Genomic DNA, 21,950 nt, shown 5'->3' with positions numbered 1-21,950 from the left:
CCTCTTCAAAGCACAGCTGGGTCTGGTGTTCCTTGTCAGTGGAGGTTCCCTCAATCTTCCTGGGCTCAAACGCCCAACTCCCCTCGCTATCTAGGGGGTCAAAGTTCCTGTGGTTGGCAGAGGCAGCCTCTCAAACGAACCAACCCCAGGGCTTGCCACTTGTTTAAACCTTGCCACTTGCTGTTAAAAGTGGACCCTAGCCTGGAGGTGTTTGCTCTTCACCAGCACCAAACTTCCCTGGGATTGTTCTTCTGATCTCAGATTGTCCCAGAAAGACCACAGTGGTGCCCCTATTCTTACCTATTTTTACCTGCACTTTGTATACCCTAAGGTACTATTTTATCTCTTTTGTGGGGAAAATTCTCCAGAGCTTGGAATTTTCTATCCTACTCTACCATTTTCTCAGAATCCTCTTCTCTCTGCCCTTTCTTAATCCATAATTAATTTGGCACTGTTTCTCTTCATTCTCACATTGGTCTCCTGGCAGACCATTGAAGCTTCTAAAGCATTTTGGGGTTTGTACCATTAGTTTCTCAGTTAACAGGTTATGAGATAAGGAGACTTTTTCTCATAGCAAAAGTTAGATGAGCCACTGAATTCTATTTGGGTCTTCCCATCATGCAATTTAAGAAATGCAAAATATTATATAAAGTTATTAATCTTATGAGCCATTGAAAATATGTCCTGCCTCTGACACTCACTCTCCGACCCTGAGTAAGTCTTTAGACCTCTCAGTGCCCCCAGGTACTGCATTATATAAAGTACATTGGTAGTGGAAGTTCCTGACAACAGTGATGTCACAGGCATGATTGTTTTTTTTTTTAAATCATGGCCTTTGGGAAGTGAATTTCATATTGGCCAATAAATGCAGTGCCTCAATCCCAATTAAAGTGAATTTAGAGATTAGCTAATCTAAGAGTTCTTAATCTTTTTTGTGTCCTGGATCTTTGTGGTAGTCTGATAAAGCCTCTTCTCAGAAAAATGCTTTAAATTAATTGAAGAAGCTAAATTTCAGTTATAGGTTAAGGAAAACCAAGATGTAATTTTTTCTAATCTAAATTCATGTATTCCTTAGCACAATGCCTGGCATTTAGCCATTTAACAAATGTTTATTGTATTACATTTCTCTGCTTCACTCTGTCTACAGACACTTATGTTGTCCCTGGACTCTAGGTGACAAACTCACCATCTAGTCCTGCCTGCTATGAGGACCAGAAGTTGTGACTTGATCATAGGCACATGAATACTGGCATAGTTAAACAGTGGGATTCAGATTTAGTTCTTTTTCTCAGACTACTGTGTATCTCACTGAGCTACATTGAATGCCCAGTGATTGCAAGGTATATTTATTTTTTCCATTGTTGTTATTTATCCTTCATTCTCAAAGAGGACCAGTGAAATCAGGAGAGTGATGTCTTGCCTTACAAGTGAATTGAATTGAATTTAGACAAAACTTTGCAAAGTAGCCAGTCTCACCCTGTCCTCCAGAGTGATAGGAGTCCAGTGGTAAGACACAGGTCAGAATGACTGACCATGACCCTGGATGCAGTGGGAGACCTTGGCATTTTTAAGCTAAAGTCTTTCCGTGGTCTCAGTTTGTCCATAGACAAATTTCAAATTGACTTAAGCATATGAATCTGGGTGGTCATTGTAAATGATGTTTTTACTTGTTGAAATTTTTAAAAAATGAAAGCATTTCATTCACCTTTAAAATAGGATTTCAAGTGTAATTTCCAAATTTTTGTTTCATGCAGCTAATTGTCGAAACTGAAAAATGCAGCCTTTCCATGAAGATGGCATCATCAGAAGATGTGAATGATGTGCTGGCACACATTGGTACCTGTTTGAGAAAGATATTTCCTGGTCTCTCACCAGCGTAAGTACCCTATTAGGATGGCACCAATCATAGACATGATGCTTTATCAAAGTTAAGGAGAGGAAATTTCTTTTTTCTCTCTTCCACCCTGAAAATGCTTTCCTTCTACTTCTCCAACTTGCCTCTTCCCACAGCCTTTCCTTTTCCTTCAAGATCAGTAGTTCAAGCCTAATTTAGGCTATATAGTTTTATGTTAGTACTTTCTTTTAGTGCTGGTCCTGAAGCTTCAGAAAGGATCTAAGCAAGGTAGAGGAAAGGACATGGTTTTTCATTACTTTGACTTATGGTCAAAACATAAATATTGAAGCCTCTTTTATGTAAGTCACCTCTTTCCCTGACAAGAATTTCCTTTCATGTGTATTAATGGTGTTGCAGGAGTAGAATCCAATGTGTGAGGGAACTACCTGCATTAATTCTTCTGCTTTAAGATATTTTTTTTTTAAAGAGAAAACTTGAAAGAAAACTAGGAAAATCATATTCTTGCCTTTCATTTCTCTGATTTTTCTTAAACTGCTACACAAATTCTTTCTTTGTGTATATTTTTAATAGGACTTACTTCTGGGTGGCAGATTTGATCATTTTGTGTTATTTACCACTAATACTACAATAATATAGACTAGGGAAGGAAAGTAAACGCCATGGTTTGTGCTAAAACATGTCCTGGAGTAATCTTATTTCCCATTCAAACTTGTAAATTCTATTGTAACAATGTCCAGCCTGTTCTGGGGGGTTAAGCGAATAATATATACAAAGTACCATCCTCTCCCTAGGATCTTGAGTGACTGAGGATTGGTTGTACATCAGAGTATAATGGGAAACCAGTCTGAGAGCTATAGACTACTACTCTCTCTCTGTCTCTTTGTCTCTCCTCTCTCTGTCTCTCTCTTTCTCTCTCTCCCCTCTTCCTCCTTCCCATCTTTTCTCTTCTTCCCTCTCTCCCTCTCTTTTCATTTCCCTCCCCTTTTGCCTCTTACATATAGATGTGGACACATGTGACCTTATAGTTGAACTTTCTTTTATATGTTACAGCTTCCAATTAAGAGTATGGACTTTTTCTGTTTGTAACCCTTTTCCTTAATAGATACTTTTTCATTCATTCTTTTAATTATTGCAACTTAATTCAGCTCATTTCTTGGCTTCTTCCATAAATAGCCACCATGATTGGCACTTTGGAGAACAGTGTTGGGGGTGAAAAGGATCTATGAATACCCCTCTAATCACTTGACTTTTGGATGCATTTAATTTACGATTAAATGCCATCTTAGTTCCTCTTTGTTTCATATCTCAAGAAGGGAGTCAGGAGCTGTTGGTTTCATAGTTGTACACTCCTGTCTTTCTTTCCCCTTCTGAAGATAGATTTCCTTGGTGCTTTCTGAAATTTCTGTTGCCTGAAGATGAAGGGATTTCCTTTCCCTTCCCTCTGAAAGCTATGAACTGTCTTTTTAGTATAATATGGGGAGAGAAGTGGGGGCCTTCTTCTGAGTCATGTAAAACTGAACAGTCCCTGGATTCCAATTAGGCACATTTCTGTTAGAGTGGGAGTAGATGGTAAGGTGAGAGGGAATTTATAATGGCTTTGGAACTGATGTTAATGCAGGCTTTGTGAATGTCAGGAATATTGGAAAATGGGTTTTCTCTAATCAAATTTTAGTAATGTAGCATTCCACATTTCTGTTCTCTAAATACACTTCCTTTCAGCATGCTTCTTTTCAAAATGTATGATAAATTAGCAAGTGTCTTTCACCAGTGTTAATCACAGCCCTATTTGGAATGTCCTTATAGCACCCTTAACTTTAAACAGATTTATCACACGTTGCATGGGACCATCTGAAAAGCTTTTTATGATGAAGGGAAAAAAAATTAAACTTTTAGCTGTGATTTTTTAAGGGATTTATTACATTAGTTTTTCATGCTTGATTTTGTTTTAAGAAGATAGATTTGGATGAAAAATGGTAATTTTACTTGTGCCTTTTATTTAACGCACAAGCAAAATCCTTGCTTTTAATCAGTCAGTAGATTCCTCCTTTGTGTCTGGACTGTGCTAGGCAATATAAAGGAGATAGAACAACAACAATAATAATAATTTAGCATTTGCAAAATGCTTTACAATTATAATTTCATTTGATCTTCCCAGCAACTCTCTGTGATAGGAGCTATTATTATCCCCATTTTACAGGTGAGGAAAATGAGCCTGAGAGGGATAACGTGATTTATACAAGAGTTACACAAGGGTCACATAGGTAAAAAGTATCTGCCACAAGATTTGAACTCAGTTCTTTCTGACTTGAAGTCTTGCACTCTATTTAGTGCATCATCTTGTTTTCTCATAGAGGTATAAGATGTGATTCCTGTTGTACATTTAATTGAGGAGACAAACTTAATGCATGAAATAAGAGAAAATAGGATTAATTTAGTGCTAAATTATGTCATACCCTCTGAGTGAAGCAGCCAGTTAAATGAGAGAGCAGAAGATCAAATGAAGGCAGAAATAGATAAGGAAGACTTCTTAAGGGTTCTAGGACTTGAGATGAGTAGGTCAGGTTTGAGTAGGGAAAAAGCAAGAAGGTCCAGGTTAGGAAAGCATTGTGAGGAAAGACATAGATTCACAATTTATTAGAATGAATGCTATCAAAATGACCAAAGCAAACACACACACACACATACACATACACACAAAATGCAAATACTGTGTTGATTTGTACTGTTTATATTCCTAAATATATGAGAATAGACTTTAAAGTAAAAGAGACCCTAGAGATAAGAATTTAGTTTGACTCTCTTTTTAGATCTGAAAAAACTGGATTCCCTGTAGATCTTCCCCCAGCCCCACTATCATCAGGCCATCCTGAAAGAGAAAACAGTCATCTACAAAAAATATCATCCCACATGTACATGATATTGTGAGTTGAATTGCTAAATTTTTGGCAGCTTACACAAATCTTTTCTATTATTCTTAATTCTAATTAAGATGTTTATTTTAAAATTCCAAAATTAAATTTGGCTGCTGAAATTGAACAGTGATCTCACTGATAAGCCTATTCCATAATGCAAGTACTGGTTTCTGTAACCCATGGATTTTAAGAGTAGTGGATTTGGAATCAGAGGACCTGGGTTCAAATTCTAATTCTGCTATTTACTCCTGTGTGACCTCTGGGCAAGTCACCTCTTTAGAGCGAAGTTTCTTCATTGTGTAATAGGGTCAATAATTCCTGTAATGAGAAGCAGTATAGTGTAGGAGCTAGAAAGCCAGCCTCGGCATCAGGAAGACCTCTCCTTCATAACAGCTTTATGACTATGGCCAAATTTCTGATCTTCTCAATGATCTAGGAAATTCTCTAAGACTGAGTTACAAATGTGTTGCCAATATGCAGTAGCGAGGGAGTTTTTTTAACAGGGAATTCCTTAGTTGAGTGTCTAAGGTTGAAGTAAAAAAAAACTTCCTATAGCTATCCATAGTGTTGTCATGAGGTACAAATGAAATACTAGAACTTTTTTTTTTGCAAGCCTTAATCCTCAGATATGGTATATGATCATGATGAAGTACTCCTGTGCTATAAGAAGTTATGAGCTCAATAATCTTAGAAAAGCATGGACAAAATTGCTTGAAACAGTGAAGAATGAAATGAAGAGAACAACAGAACATTGTATTCAGTAACAGCAATATTATGTTAAGAACAGCTTTGAGTGACTAAGTCACTTTGACTATTATAAATACTCAGATTAACTACCAGGTTCATTGTGAAGGAGGATGCTCTCTGTATCCAGAGAAAGAACTGATATATTGAAGTATGTATGCAATGGTTACACACACACACATTTTACAGATGAAGAAACTGAGGTATACAGAGGTTAAATGACTTGTCCAGGGTCACATAGCTAGTAAATGTCTGAGACAGGATTCAAGCTCTGTTCTTTTTGTCTTCAAGTCCTGCCCTATGTTCACTATGTCATTTGATTGCCTTCTATGACTATAAGATTGTGACCTACTTTGACAGAAGTAACTTTTTTTAACCTGGAAATTCCTGATTCAGTTGTTCTAGTCCCTCATCTTATCATTGTTATTATGTTTAATATTACTATTAAGGGCAACACCCATTTATTACTGTTGTATTTTTTGTTTATTTGGACCTGTGATTTCCCTTGTATAGGGAATGCCTGGCATGGAAACTCACTTTATTAATGCAGATTCAGTAGTTTGTAGATATACAGTATGCCACACTGCCTTAAATTTTTTTTTCCGAATGAAATACTACCTTTGTAGAGAAATTTTCAGTTTGAAAAAAAAGGTAGAATAAATTCCCTTATCTTTCTAGATTGGAAGTTTGTCATAATGCCTCCTGAATTAAAGGAAAGTTACTGACCATACTCAGCAGGGTAACAAAATCAGTCCAGCTATTCATTCAGCTTATTTAATGCAGACTGAGTGATTGGCTACATGAGTGGTCATGGTGCTATGGAAACATGACCCTCTGCTTTATTAGTGGTCACCTGCTAAGACAAAAGAAGCAGCAGCAGGGTGTAATGAAAAGAGAATCCACTTGGGAGTCAACAGGCCCTGAAGTTCAAGTTCATAACACACACTGGTTGCTGTCCTTCATTCTTAAAGAGGACAAAAATGGCATCGTCATGTTGGACTCAAGGTACAGTGTATTTGATTATGGCTGATCAGTTGAATGTGAGCTCTGAAGGTTTGACCACAGGTGGGACACAAATAGTTCTTTGGAGTGGAGATGGCTCTAAATGTGCATATTTCATTTCTTTTGAGCTACTGCAATTCTGCTCTTTTCATAGAGCCAGTCCCTTCTTTGATGGGGGCATGCCATGTGGGTTGGTCCTGTGCCAATGTCTCCCAAGTCTCATAAATGATACCAAAGACCTTCAGAGAGACCTTGAGAGTGGTTTCTGATTTTTGTGTGAGTGCTCACCTTCTGTTAGCTCTCTATAGTTTTTCTGGCAAACTTACATTTGACATTTGAACAACATGGCAAGTGCATCAGAATTGAATGCTTGGCAGTTTAGCTCTAGAAAGGATTTCAATGTCCAAGTTCTTACCCTTACCAAGTGATCTTCAGAATCTTCCTAAGGGAATTCAAATGGAAGTGATTCAGTTTCTTGGCATGGAACTTATATACTGTCCAGGTTTCACATCAAATAACAATGAGGTCATCACAATGGCTCTGTAGATCTTCAGTTTGGTAGGCAGTCTAATACTTCTTCTCTCCCACTCTTTGTTTCAGAGCCTCCAAGAGAGCCTTCAGAGCAAACAATGAGCTCTCTGATGATATATGCATCAACCTCATCATCTGTGTGCATATCCCAGGGAAAGTATTCTACCAGTTTATCACATACTAATGGTAGAATAAATGTACTAGAGGCCAAGAGCATTAGATATTGTGTCCATAGGTTTGTAGGAGTAACTAACTGTGGGCCTTTTGTGTTCCTTAGACTCTTTATTTTGAAGCTACTCATATAGAAGACATCAATCTAGTTTTTTTCAAAAATTATGTGTAATCTATCACATTTATAAATTATTTCAAATAGTGGAGAATCTTGATAGCACTTTATGTATGATGCATTTATATCCAACTCATGACATTAGGAGGATAGTGCTGTCTAGATATTTTAAGCTACTTTAACTTTCTATCAAATCACTTAAGAGCTAGAAGCAGCAATAACATGCTCAGTGCACATTTTATTCTCTTTCATAACTTTAGTCTTAGCAGTGACTGTGAAGGTCCTATAGTTCAACCCTGACATTTTACATTTGGGAAATCTGAGACCTAGAGAAGTTATGGCTTGCTCAAGGGAACTCAGGCCAGTTTTCTGTCTCCAAATCTTGCATTTTTTTCTACTTTTCTGTCAGCTTTTGGTACACACTAATGAACAATGAAATAACCACAGACATAAAAAGATAGTACCTAGAGCACACTTTAATCCTGCTCCCTCTTTATTTTATTTTTTATTTTAAAAGTTGTATTGATATAGCAGTCATTTCTGTACAACTAGCTTTCCCTTCTAAAACCATATTACCAACATCAACAACAAACAGGCAAAACTATCTGATGTAGTGACCATATCTGAGAGGATAGATGTCATTCTACGCCCATGACTCTTTCTTTTCCAGGGAAAGGCAAGTGGTACAGTTCCTTAACTTTTCTCCAGGTCCAAGATTGATTATTATAATTATGTAGTAGTAGGGTTTGCTTTATTATAGGCAGCCAGGAGTACAGTTAATAGAGAGTACCAGTCCTATATTCAGGAATACTGGAGTTCAAAGCCACTCTTAAGACACTAAGCAGATATGTGACCCTGGGGCAATTTACCTAACATTTATCCAACTCAGTCTCTTCATCTGTAAAATTAATAATATCCCCTACTGCCCAAGGTGGTTTTGAGGATAAAATGAGATAATATCTGTAAGGAGTTTTACAATTCTTAAAAATGCGGGTTCAGATACTTAGCACCACACCCAGAAATAACTGGCCATGAAACCTTGAACAAGTTACTTAAACCCGATTGCTTAAAAAAAAAACAAAAACAAAAACTGATGGGAAAATAATAGTATGGCAGAAACTAGGCATAGTCCAACATCTGACATCCCACAATAAGATGAGGTCGAAATGGGTACCTGATTTAGACATAAGGGATGATACCATAAGCAAATTAGGAGAGCAGGGAATAATTTGCCTGACAGAGCTATGGGGAAAGGAAGAATTTGTAACCAAATGAGATAGAGAATATTAAGAAATGTAAAATGGATAATTTTGATTACATTAAATTAAAAAGGTATTGTAGAAACAAAACCAATGCAGCCAATTTTTACATCCAATGTTTCTGATATTAGTGTTCTTTTCATTCACATTGTTGTTATGTGTTTCTCTTTCTCTGTTAGCTTCCTTTATTCTCTCACAATTCATAGATCTTTTGTGTTTCTTGGAATTCTTTATATTCATTATGACTTATGATACAGTAATTTTCCATTATGTTAATATATCTTATCATTTGGTTAGTCACGCCACAATCTATGTATACTTCCTTTGTTTCTAGTTCTTGTGCTAACCTCCAGAAGTGGATAGTTTGACCTATGTGTAGCTTTTCATTCTGTCTTTGGCTTCCTTGGAGTATGTGTCCAGTTTTAGAATCTTTGAAGCTTTTTGTCTGAAAGATGAGAAAAAAATTTGACTCCTAGAGGTCAAGTGACTTGTCCAAGTAGAGTAATAAATGGTAGAGAGGAGATTTGAACATTTCCCCTGTACCTTCTAGCAAGAGAAAGAGAGAGAAAAATAGAAACACCTTAAACAGAATAATCTCTCATTGTTTTAGAGTCTGGCTCTGTATAAATAAGATTATCTTTAAAGACCAAAATTACATTGTTTTGACTTAATATGATGTAAAAAATCCCAAATCTCTTTTGAGGCCAACAGAGAGGGTGTCTTGTCACTTTGTTGTTCAGTCATTTTTAGTCACATACAACTCCTTGTGACCTCATTTGGGGTTTTATTGATAAAGATACTGGAGCGGTTTGCTATTTCCTTCTCTGGCTCATTTTACAGATGAGGAAACTGAGACAAACAGGATTAAGTGAATTGCCCAGGGTCACACAGCTAGTGTCTAAGTCCAGATTTGGACTTACAAAGATGAGTCTTCTTGACTCATCACTTTGGCACTCTATCCCCTGCACATTTAGCCACCTTCTCTTGTCACTACGTTGACCAAAAATCTATAAGCCCTTTCCTATAAATTAATTATCTCAGAGTCTAAGTTGAAATTGGGCAGGAAAAGACATGTAATTCAGTAATCAATAAACATTTTAAAGCACCTACTATGTGCCAAGCACTGTGCCCATCTGGGGAAACAGACAAAAATAGAAAGATAGCCCCTCCTCTCATCATAATCTAAGGGTGAAAGACAATAAACAGAAGGAAACTGAAAAGGTGTAGGGAGGGATGGGGAGAGGTAGCTGAAGCATGGTGGGAAAGTCAGAAAAATCCCAGGTTGGAAATGAGATGTCTGTGCTGTGCCTCCTCTTTAAATGAAGGGTTGAGGGTTCAATAGCTTTGTTTTCCAGTCAGAGGGACACAGTACAATAATGGGGAGTGAGTATCAGGGTTGATGGGATCTTGCAGGATGTGAAGTTTTCCAAAGGATGAGCTTCTTGGAGCATGATAGAGAGGGCAGGGAAGTCCCAAAGTTGTGTAGCAAGGTCAGAAATGAAGAAAAATCCTTGATAAGCCCCCTCCTTCACAATGCAATGAAAATGTCTTCTAGCACCCATCAACCACACCTTTAGGGTACTGATGTTTACATGAGGGGAGCAAAATGGGATGAGCACTGGACATGGTGTGAGGAAGACTTGGAAGTCCTGCCCCTGACACTTATTTAGTAGCAGTGAGGCCATGTCATTTAACCTTTGAGACCCAGGTTCTTCATCTGTAAAAAGGATATAGTAATAATTATAGCACCTACTTACTATGATTGTTGCAGAGTTCAAATGTGATCATGTGTATAGAGCATTTTGTGAATCTAAAAATGCTGTTAGGATGTCAAGTGGTAGTGGTAGTGGTGGGATTATTGTTATCAATAAGAAAATGATAATCAAGGAAAAGGGTAGTGGGTATTTTACATTGTTTTTATCTTAATGCAATTATAAGGATTGTTTATAATGTCACTTCTAATACCAAACAATATACTCCTTCAAAAAGAGTCAAACACTGGGGCAGCTAGGTGGCTGGAGCACAGCCCTGGAGTCAGGAAGACCTGAGTTCAAATCCGGCCCCAGACACTTAACACTTACTAGCTGTGTGACCTTGGGCAAGTCACTTAACCCCAATTGCCTTACCCCCTCCAAAAAGGGGAAAAAAAAGAATCAAACTTTATCAACAGTATGGCAAAGAGTAAAAAAAGCATATAGCATATGGATAATGTAAACCTTTTTCATGTTCTAATTTTCTACTTTCCATCTCTTGTTTTCTTCTCTGTTCTCTCTTTGTTCCTTCATAACAGATTGTTTGCTTTTTTTTTGCCATTAGGAAATCTAGTATCACTATGTATATTAAATTGTACTGCTGTTAAAATTAACCAGAACATCTTCATCATCATCATCAGGATGATAATATAATAATAATAAGAACATTTGAACTTGACATAATGCTTACTATATGCCAGGCACCATGCTATGTGTTTCCAAATTATTATCACATTTGATCCTTAAAACAACCCTGAGAGGTAGGTACCTATTATTATCTCCATTTTACAGATGAGAAAATGGAGGCAAACAGAAGCTAAGTGTCTTCTTACCCAGGGTAACACAGTTGGTAAATGCCTAAGGCCAGACTTAATCTCTGAGTCCTTCTTGACTCCAGACCCAGGGCTCCCTCCACTATACCACCTAACATGAAAGGAATATAGTATTCTACTTTACAAATTACATTGCCACTTTGTAAATTTTCTTGATTTTTTTAGGTGTCCCATCTTCTTTTTATAAAATTCATTTTATTTATTTTTCTCCTATCTTCTTTTTAACCTAAGCCTTACTCCTAATATCATTAGAAGCATGGGCATTGCTAATTATTCTGTTTAAGATATTTGCTTTTCCAGGTCTTGCTCTTCCTAATTAAATTTGGTGAATAGCATACTTTTTAAGTTACATAGAACTTTTTTTGCAGTATTCCTGAATTTTTGCTTATGCTTTCAACATGCTTGACTTAATTGACCGTAGGAGCTGTAACAAGTCATTTATGTTTGATGACACATTTGACAGTCTGAAGCAATTTTCATATTTGAAAGCAGTGCTGTACAATAGAGTTAGCATTTTGTTTTTCATAAGAACTGTATTATATATTACTTTATACAGTTAGAGGTAATATGTGGGTTAATATGTGTAGAAATAGAAGTTAAAACAATAGGACCAAGTTTAAGCTTGTCTGAGTCTTAAATGATATAATGAGGTCAGGGGGAAATTCCCCAATATATAGAAATAGTCAGATTTGAACAGTTTTCAGAAGAAGAATTATAAACCATAAATAGCAATAAATAGTCATGAGAATATATTCCAATTCAGTTGTTAGGAAAAATGCAAATTAAAACCATTCTGAAGTTTCCTTTAACATGACACAAATTGGTAATGATGACAAAAAAAATGAGAACAGTCAATGGTGGAGAAATTGTGGGAAGATAGATACTCTAATATATTGTTGGTGAAGTTGTAAATTAGTTCAGTCGTTCTGGATATTTATTTGGAATTTATGAAGGGAATGTTGATTAAACTGTCCATACCCTTTGGCCCATCAATCACAGAATATAGCCCAGGAATGTTAAAGACAAAAGGAAGGTCTAACATATTAATAGCAGTACTCTGTGGTTTCCAAGAATTAGAAACAAAATAGATACCCACCAATTGGGAAATGACTGAACAAACTGTAGAGGAGCATAATGGATTATTGTCTAGTAAACAATAATGTGTATGAGGAAAACAGAAACATTGGAAGATGTTTATGAACTGATAAAGAGTAAAATGAGCAAAATCAAAAGAATAATGTGTACAATGATTATAACAATGTAGAGGAAAGAACTTCCCCATCCTCCTCTTGATTCTCTTTGGTCTACATTATATACTACAAAGTCTGGGAGTGGGGAGGGAATAGCCAAAATGTCATCGCAGCTCTCTGTCCAGTATTTGATTTGGGAAATAATGATGATGAGATTTAAGAATCAGAATAATCACATAGTGGGTATCACCTCAGACTGCCATGGACCCAGCTCTTTCAAAGTCCCCTAACAGAAAGGGCACTGGTGTCTTTCTTATTTTCTTATTTTTCCTCAATAGCTGTCTTACATATCATCAAAACAACATATCCTTCAACCCTTGTTTTCTATGTAGGCAAGAGAAACTAAGAAGTTAAGTTAAAACTTCGACGTAGAAGGGAAAGAAAACTCAGTTGTTTTACTTAATACAGCTAAAGAACACCCTGTCTTGCCCCTTGGTAAAGAGTATTATACTTTTTTAGTGCTTTGGGTTCCCTTAATCACTAGCTTACAGTCATTCCTAATATCCCAGATCAAGGCCATGACTGCAATAAATTGCTAGACAGATGGGGCAAAGCAAGGAATTTTGGTTTAGTAGTAGAACAGGAATTGGTTTTGGTTAACATTCCACATGGCTGCATTCTATCACATTATTGAAGTTGAAAATGTTCTTTCAAACCCATATTTCCAAAATAACTAAGGCTTTCTACTATAAAAGGACTCTAGGTCATTATACATGGCTTTTGCTTTATTTCCTATTTTTAATTTTTTTTTTTTGGAGACAATTGAGATTAAGTGATTTGCCCAGAGTCCCAATGAGGCTGGATTTGAACTCAGGTCCTCCTGATTCCAGGGCCACAGCTCCATCCTAGTGCATTTTATAGGTGTTTTTTAGAAAATTTTTGCTGACCCAGTAAATCTCAAGTATTTCCATGGAGACAGTAAAGGATTATTAATTATCTAAATACTTTTAGAAAGGCCTATGCTCATTAGACTGAATATGAGACTCAGAAATAAATCTATGAATTGCACCCTAAAATTAGGCTATCCCTTTGCTTTGTGGACTGGTAGCAAATATATGCTTCAGTGATGAGATTGGGAATTAAGAGAAATTTAGCAAGACTTGTGTGAAGTAATATTGAATAAAGTGAGAAGGAATGGAAGGGTTCACAATAATGAAAATAAGTATAAAGGTTGTCAAATAGATTAAATTCATCGGCCAATCTTGGGTCACACTTCCTTTGTTAGATGCCTAAGTGGGGAGAGTGGGTGAGGGCATAGAATATCACATATGCTGTCACATTTGGTCATCTTGTTTGTTTGTTTTATTTGCTTTTCTTTGTTACAAAGGAGAGGGCATATCTAGCAATGACGGGAATATAAAGGGCATCAGTAGGTCTTTAAACATTGTTATCTTTGAAAATTAAAAAAAAAACCAGTTGTGAAATATATATTTTATATATAATTAGCACAACATTTTTAAGGTTTTCTTTCAAGGGTAGAATAAGTTTGTTCACAGGACCTTCTATGTAGACTGGAATCAGGAAGACCTGAGTTCAAATTCAGCTTCAGACATCTATTAGTTGTGTGACCTTGGAGAAGTCTCTTAACCTGTGTGCCTCAGTTTCATCAACTGTAAAATGGAGATAATAATAGTGTTGTGAGGAATAGATGAGTTAATATTTGTAAAAACACTTACCATAGTGCCTGGCATATAGTAGGTACTGTCTTAAATGCTTATTCTCTTCTCTTTTCCTTTTTTCTTTCCCTTCTAAGTGAATCATTAAATATACTGTATGTGTATGGTCAACTTTAAGGAAATCTAATGCTACACCATTCGTAGAATCTTTGGTTTTTAATTGGAACAGAATTGGAGGCCTCATTTTACAGATGAGGAAACTGAGGCTCAGAGAGGTTAAATCACTTGTTCAGCTTCACACAGTACGAGTCTGAGGCGGATCTTGATTTTGGGTATTCCTGACTCCAAATCCATCATGCTATCTATGATGCTACCTATTTCTTTTCCTGTATAGGTAGGGAATGTGGGTGAGAGCACAGAATATCACATATGCTGTCACATTTGGTCATCTAGTCTGTTTGTCCTATAGGATTATCTAGAATCCAAACAACTACAAAGCAGAATTTTTATAGATTATTTTGCAATACTCTACAGAGATGATTTATTTTGATAATGTTATCTCTATCGCACTATGAGAAACTTGAGTACATGTCCAGGACCACACAGCCAACTATCAGAGCTAGGAATCAAACCTAAGCCTCCTCATTCTGATCCCACAACTCTCCCAGTAGGGGTCTTCCCTGTGTCTCCATTCCTTTATCCCCAATTTGCTACCTTGTGCCTCTCCAATACCTACCACGAATCTTTTATCCAGAAGATTCAGTTAATCATAACCTTAGTCATTCTACAAGTGTCAACCCAAACAACTAAGTTAGGGCTAGTTATATTACAAACAGAACTCTTAACTTCACAATTTAAATTTTCCACTAGATGCTTGAAAATTGTTAGTTTCATTAGCAAACATAAAAACAAAACTCAGTTTATACAACTTTTCAGGAATACATCAGTTGCAGAAAGAATGGTATATTTCCATAAAATAAACTTTTATGAAAATTACTTAGGAAGGTTTGGTTTATTATGTTCTTTAACTTTATCTTTTAGGAGAATTATGAAAAAAATTGCCATGGAACCCTCTGAAAGACTTACCAATCTCCAGGCACTGTGGGACAGCCAGACTGTAGCAGAACTAGGGCCTTGTGGTAAGCAGGCATTCAAATCTGAAATATTAATCTTAGCTAGAATACTTCATGCCAGGAAGTTGAATTCTATTCCTAGCAGGTTGCTGTAAAGGTGCAATTAGTTTTAACCTGTAATTAACTCAGAGTGGACCCTTGATTGGTGGATAAAAATCCTATATTTAAGCCTCATTGCATCCTACTCTGCATTTACTTTGACATGTGTGGCATTATCTTGGCTCTGTTTTCCTAGCTCTAAAAGCTTCTAAACATCAGAAACCTCTTTAAATGTTTAAGATTAAAAAATTTTTAAATTGTATTGTTTAATGACAGTGAACCTATGATTTTCACTAGTGTTTCAACTGACTATTTTAGGAGGATTTTCTCAGATGTATGCCTGTGTTTGTGACTGGCTTGGATTTCCATACAGAGAAGAAGTACAGTGGGTGAGTCAATCTTTCCAAATTTTTATCTAGATCAGGGATTATTAATTTACATTCTTTGAACTTCTGGTTTGGATTTATTCTGAGAAAGGGTCCATAGGCTTCACCAGATTGCCAAAGGAGTCTGTGACTCTAAAAAGTTAAGAGTTCCTAATCTAGAGATTAAATAACTGTTTCCTCAGCCACTTTTTTCCTTATATGTTCCCGAGGAAGGTATCTTTTCCTCACATTGGGTGAAACTTTTCAAATTTCCTAGGGTAGATTACCCATTTGAACTGAAGGTAAAATCCCTTGTCCATTTTTAAAACTGTTCAATTCTTTTAATAATTTTTTTCTGGTTATACATATGAACTATTCAGTTGAACAAACTATGTTTCTTGTAGGATGTGGATACTATTTATCTGACTCAAGACACTAGGGAACTGAATTTGCAAGATTTTAGCCACCTTGACCATAGGTGAGTATGTCTTAACTTATCCCCAAATTGTTTTCCCTAGCTGCAGTTCTCTACTGGTACATAATTGGAGTAACCATTCTCACGGGAGAGTTTCTTCTTGGTGGGAATCAGGTTAGTCCTAGGACTGCCATAAGCATTGCTTTTTGGGAATCAAAAGCTTACAAAGATTTGATTTTCTTTAAAGTGGATGTTCACTTATGATTTTTTTTTTGTGACAATGTACCAAGTATTCACTCATTCATTTATATATTAGTTTGATGCTAGTGGATGGTGTCTATGGTTTAGTTTTTTTCCAAAAAATTGTACCCTTCGTACAGTTACCCAGGTAGTAATTTATTAAAAATTAGCACCTTTTTTTGTTTTTAAGAACTAATACTATAGAGACTAGTGACAACTAAGGGCCTAAACTTTAGAACTAAATTTTCCTTTTGAAGGAAACTAATAAAATAATTTTCCAAGGATGTGTTATATAATATATATATATACACACACATACATACATACATGAATATGTGTGTATGCACATGCTGTTCTAAGCTACAAATTCCATTCTTACTTGGCACTAGCTGCCATGGTTATGGTAGAGTGATGTATTTCCAGTCTCCAGAGCTCAACGTTGTAGAAAGTCTTGCATTTTCCTATAGCATGAACATTATAAGTGATATCTAGGTTCCAAGACTAGTCCACAAAAACTTTGTTGACCGGTAATATAGCTAAAACGTATTACAGTTTTCTTTAACTATTTTATATCAGTTAGGTGCTGCAGTGGATGGAATACTGGGACTGGAATCAGGAAGACCTGTGTTAAAAACTGCTCTCAGATACTTAAAATATCTAGAATATACATAACACTTTCTGGTTTGCAAAGAACTTTAAAAAGATTTTGATTTAATTCTTTTTTTTTTTTTTGGAGGGGATAACGCAGGGCAATTGGGGTTAAGTGACCTGTCCAAGGTCACACAGCTAGTAAGTGTGTCAAATGTTTGAGGCTGGATTTGAACTCAAGTCTTCCTGACTCCAGAGTCAGTGCTCTATCCACCATGTCACCTAGTTGCCCCCCTTCCCCCCCAATTACATTTTAATCTTGTTCCGATACTCACTTTTGACCAGGCCACAAATTTGACATCTCTGCTAAACTCTGTCTACCATGCCACCAAGTTGTCCCTTCTCTCCCTTATACATACAGATAAATATCACAGGGGAAAACTAATTTCCCAACTTATTTGCCTCTCTCTTGTGTGATAAAATCATGCAATGTACAAGTAGAACTCTATAGTAGAAAGAACACTAGACTGCTCTACTCTCCGGGTTAATTCCCAGTTACAACACTTTGAGCCTCAGTTTCCTAATGTGTAAAATGGGGTTGATAGTATAGGTTGTTGTGATGTAAGTACTTTGTCAAATGTAGAATATTCAATGGAAATTGTTATTAATAGTAAGAAGTATTTGTGAGTCTTGTAGATTTTGAGAAATCTGAATATACATATACAATTTATAAATAGTGCATCTCTACAAAACAAATTTTTTACTTTCATTGGAAATGATGAGAGGAAATCTTGGGGGTAGCCTCTGCTACTTAGGCTGGAGCAGAATTTCTTACCCTTTTTTCTGTCATAAAAGTTTGATGAAGCCCTTTCTCAGAAGAATGTTGTTTTTTTTTTTTAAATGCCTGCAAGAAAAGACATAGAGGGGCGGCTAGGTGGTGCATTGAATAGAGCACTAGCCCTGGAGTCAGGAGGACCTGAGTTAAAAAAAAAACTAGCCGTGTGACCTTGGGCAAGTCACTTAACCCCAATTGCCTTCCAAAAAGCAAAAAAAAAAAAAAACCCACTCACACAAAAGAAGACAAAGAATTGGAAAGCAAACTAGTTACATAGAAATAAATTTTTAAATGTGTATATATGTATGTATACATATATGCATATATATACACATACAAATGCATCTGTATGTGTCTCACACACACACACATTTGTGTATACATGTATATACAAGTTCACAACCTCATAACCCCAGGTTAAGAACTCTTGCTCCAGAGAAACAGTTGGTGATTGCTAACCCCCTCTTTGTCGTTGAAAAGTATGTATCCTAGTTCCTACCATCTAAACTCTGCCAAGAGAAAGCCCCTCCCATGTTATCAGATTATTACCTTACCATCTTGTCTTGTCAAGAGGGTCTCTCCCTTCATTTAACTAAAACAAAAAGGTATTTTTTCCAGTGGTGATCATTGTTGCTTGTTCCGGGTAGCAATTTGTTTTTTCTTAGATGGAATGATTTGCCACTCGAAAAAATTTGTGTAAGAGCCTTCTGCCTAATTGTTACTCTTTCATTTGTTATTTTCTGTTTTCCACTCATTTCTTGGTAATGGTATGCTTCTGTGTTTGCCATATTTCTTTTCTTTCTTAAGAAGGAACTCACCGGCTTCTTAACCTAGGGTCTATGAATTTGCTTTTGTTTTTTAATATTTTGTTAACTGTTTTTCAACCAGCTACCTTTGTAATCCCATCTATTTTTTTTATACTTTTAAGAATATTATGCTGAGAGAGGGTCCATAGACTTTACCAGCCTGCCAAAGTGTTGCACACAAAGTTATATTGGAACCATCTTGAACTGGCTTACAAGAACTAATGGCTAAATTTTTAGGACGAACATTTATACCTTAGAAATCAGCAAATGCTACAAATCAGGGTTTGATTTATTGTTTTGTTGATTGTCAAGACTTGAGAAAAGGATGGAAAAAATGTTAACAATCCAGATTAAGCCTAAAAGCATGTTGTGCATAAATTTCCCACCAGAAAGTCAGTTGTTAAACATTTACAAGTACTACCCATGAGTCCAAGTCACAAAAAAAGTCACCTGCTCTAAGGCCAATTTTAGATAAGCTCTTGCCTGTGTATTTCATTAAAAATGACTTGTGGAGAGCAAAAAAAGGAAAGTACTTGGTCCAGCTAGAGTTCTTATTATAAGTGAATATGGAGTGAATTTTGACATAGGTGGAACTGTAGGTATAGTAAAATATACTGGATTACTTCAGAGAGTGTTTGCCAACTTTGAACTTTTTTCTTGTAGATTTGTGCAGAAATGCCTAGTCATGGAGACTTTCACCAACTCTGTTTAGTTTCTTAAGGAGATGCTGACTACAAGCCACCTTGTATATTTAGCATCATGGGATTTTGAGCTGTAATATATGAGAGAGGATATAGGTCAGTCCCCATATTTTCTAAAAGAGAAACTAAATGTTGCTTGAAACAGGCACATGCTAAATTAGATTATATATTTATAAATCATCTACCCTATGTATATTTCCCTTCTTTGTTTTTAAAGCATTTATTCACCAAATATTTTATCCAGATTCTGCTTACTATGAGACATCACATTTATTTATTTTGTATATACTGATTTTTTTCCTCCAGTAGATTGTGAGTGCCTTTGAAAGGCAGGATATGCTTCAATTTATCTTTGTATACAGAGTACATTGGCAAATTTCCTGACACATAGTGGGGTCTTAATAAATGTTATTGAATAAAGAAATTGGATTCCATAATTACTCTTCAAGAATTGTCTAGACTAGTCAGTGAGATGAGGCATATACATTAATACTTCAATGAGTCTGATTCATTCTAGTGTAGACATTCTTCTTCTCTATGTAATACAGCTTTTTAATATACTCATTCTCAGGGATTCCTGCCTCCCAGAGGCTCTGCACATCATCAGATCTTAGCTTTTGAGCCAGAAGGGAGCTCAGAGTGCTTTTAATACAAGTCCTCCTTTTGTAGATAAGGAAACTGAGGTCCAGGACATTAAATTATGTGACTTACTCAGGGTCCAACAGGTAGTAAACACCAAAGTTGTGATGATGATAATGATAGCTGGCATTTAGATAGCAACTTTAATGTTTATAGGCACTTTACACGTATCTCATTTGTTCCTCACAACAATCTGTAAGGTAGGGACACACTGACCATATGTTTTGTTATTCCCTTTTTACAGATGAGGAAATGGAGGCATAGAAAGGTTAAGTGACTTGCCCAGGGTCACTGAATCATTAAGTCTCTGAGGTCATATTTGAATTCCAGGCTTTCTGACTTCAGTTTCAGTCCCCTATCAATGAAAGTTTTCCCTAGTTAGATAAGAAGATTTAGATTTATTCTGTGACCAAATCTAAGTGTCTCAGCCCATCTCTCCAGGGTGGATGTGTATGTGTGTGTATGTTTGCATTTGTTTTTTTGATTTTTTAAAGTATGTTCCTCCATTTTGTTTGATTTTAGGCATTGGTGGGTCACCAGAAGGTATTCCTCACAAAGCCCCTGCTATAAATTACCCACAGGAAGTCCTAGAGGGCTATGAGTTGTCATTTAAAAATGTAATTACACTATAATTTGGAGTGGCAGAGGATGATGGGGAGAGGCAGTAGTGTGATGTGGGGAATTTATAGCTTTTAATGCATCGATTTCTCTTGTTCTTAGATTTTTAAGAGCAGCTACTTTCATCAATCCTCTAAAGACTCAGATATGCATCGTTGGGTTTAGACTTGGCTCATAAGAGCCCTGCCAGCAGCTCCTTGCAGACTGGTGCTGATGTGTCATCATATTTCTTATCCATCACGGTGACATTCTCGATTTTGATGCTATCTGTAGTCAGAGTTTGGGTTATGCTCAGCAAGGTGGTCCTAAGGAAATTTTTCTTTTTTTCCCAAGTATAAAGCTCATTGTTTTATTTCTTTTCTCCAGGGAATAGTGAGTTGTTCTGTATCTGACAACTGTTCCACAGATTAAGAGCCTTAGATGCTGTTCTCATCCCAAAGCATTTGTGTCTCCTAAATCATAAAGAGAATCATAGAATATTATTTCTGGAAGAAACATTAGAGATTACCCAGCCTGATCCCTTTATTCTGCAGATAAAAATTAGTCCAAAGAAATACAGTGATTTGCCCTTGGTCAGAGAACAGGTTAGGGCAATGCTGAAACCCAGTTCTCTAGACTCCCAGTCCAGTGTTATTTCTAGTTCAGTATTCTGCCATTAAATGTTTATGGGAATTATTCACCTCCTTAAAATGATTAAATCATTCTCATCATTCACACAGTATGTGTGGTGCTCAGTTGATGTTTGAGCAGTGTTTGGATTTAGTTGATTTGTAAGGCAGCAGCACTTGTCTTACCATTCATTACTTGTCTTTCCATGAAGAAATAAATTCCATACACACAATATTTTTAGCTCTCTTATACCTTTTCTATTCTTGATTTTAAAGAGAAAAAGCATGTAAATCATTCACAGAAATTTTACTGGATACATGTCCTTCAGTGATATTTACACCAGAAGGAACCATTTTGTTGCATATAAGAAAGACATGAAAATCTGTAAAACATTGATGTGTCTCTGTGTTCTGAAGAAAATATACATCCTCTGTGAACTTATATATCTTTATTTCCAAGATTTAAGGGAAAATGTTCACAGCTGTGCATGTGAGTAAGACAAAAGCCTGACAATCTTCATATATTTAATTTCAGCACTTGGCTTCTGGGAGTTAACTAATTCTAATGTAGTATAGCTTAGTGGCAATGGTTATTTTGGATCAAAAATTTTTGTTCCTAATGAATTCTCCAGCATGTTTCACTTCTTACATATCATTGGTTTTCAGAATTCTAGCTAAGTGGCAGAGGGGAAAGAGTGAGTGGGTGACCTGTAACATGAAGAACAGGTCTGTATGAACCCCAGGTGGAAAATCTTGAATAGATCATATCACATAGGACTTAAAGGTAGAGGAAATATTCCTACATTGTTAGGCTTTTAATAATTTTTGCTGGCTTATTTTAAATTTCTTTTTTTAGATTGATATAATCATTACTGGGGAAACAGTTTCAGAACAGTCCTACAGAAATAAAGCTATTGAGTTGCC

General features: G+C 36.2%; 1 protein-coding gene and 1 long non-coding RNA gene across 5 annotated transcripts in view; one reads left to right on the top strand and one right to left on the bottom strand.

The window, feature by feature from the left end:
• CARMIL1 (capping protein regulator and myosin 1 linker 1) overlaps positions 1-21,950 on the top strand; it is a 404,323-nt gene that overhangs the window by 202,806 nt on the left and 179,567 nt on the right. For all 3 annotated transcript variants that reach the window (XM_069095035.1, XM_069095037.1, XM_069095036.1), the window contains exons 5-8: positions 1,755-1,876; positions 15,081-15,178; positions 15,530-15,600; positions 15,981-16,054. In XM_069095035.1, coding sequence (XP_068951136.1) covers positions 1,755-1,876; positions 15,081-15,178; positions 15,530-15,600; positions 15,981-16,054 — 365 coding nt within the window. The remainder of the gene's footprint in view (positions 1-1,754; positions 1,877-15,080; positions 15,179-15,529; positions 15,601-15,980; positions 16,055-21,950) is intronic.
• Positions 18,458-21,950, bottom strand: part of LOC138166537 (uncharacterized) — a 101,069-nt gene continuing 97,576 nt past the window's right edge. For both annotated transcript variants that reach the window (XR_011169611.1, XR_011169612.1), the window contains one exon: positions 18,458-20,870. This is a non-coding gene — a long non-coding RNA (uncharacterized lncRNA). The remainder of the gene's footprint in view (positions 20,871-21,950) is intronic.

This window comes from Petaurus breviceps, unplaced genomic scaffold, assembly GCF_028583685.1.
Source record: "Petaurus breviceps papuanus isolate PSGF00001 unplaced genomic scaffold, PetGlider_PUasm1.0 224, whole genome shotgun sequence".
Taxonomy (NCBI): Eukaryota; Metazoa; Chordata; class Mammalia; order Diprotodontia; family Petauridae; genus Petaurus; species Petaurus breviceps.
The sequence above is the reverse complement of the archived record's forward strand: the minus strand, read 5'-3'. Positions and strand labels throughout refer to the sequence as shown.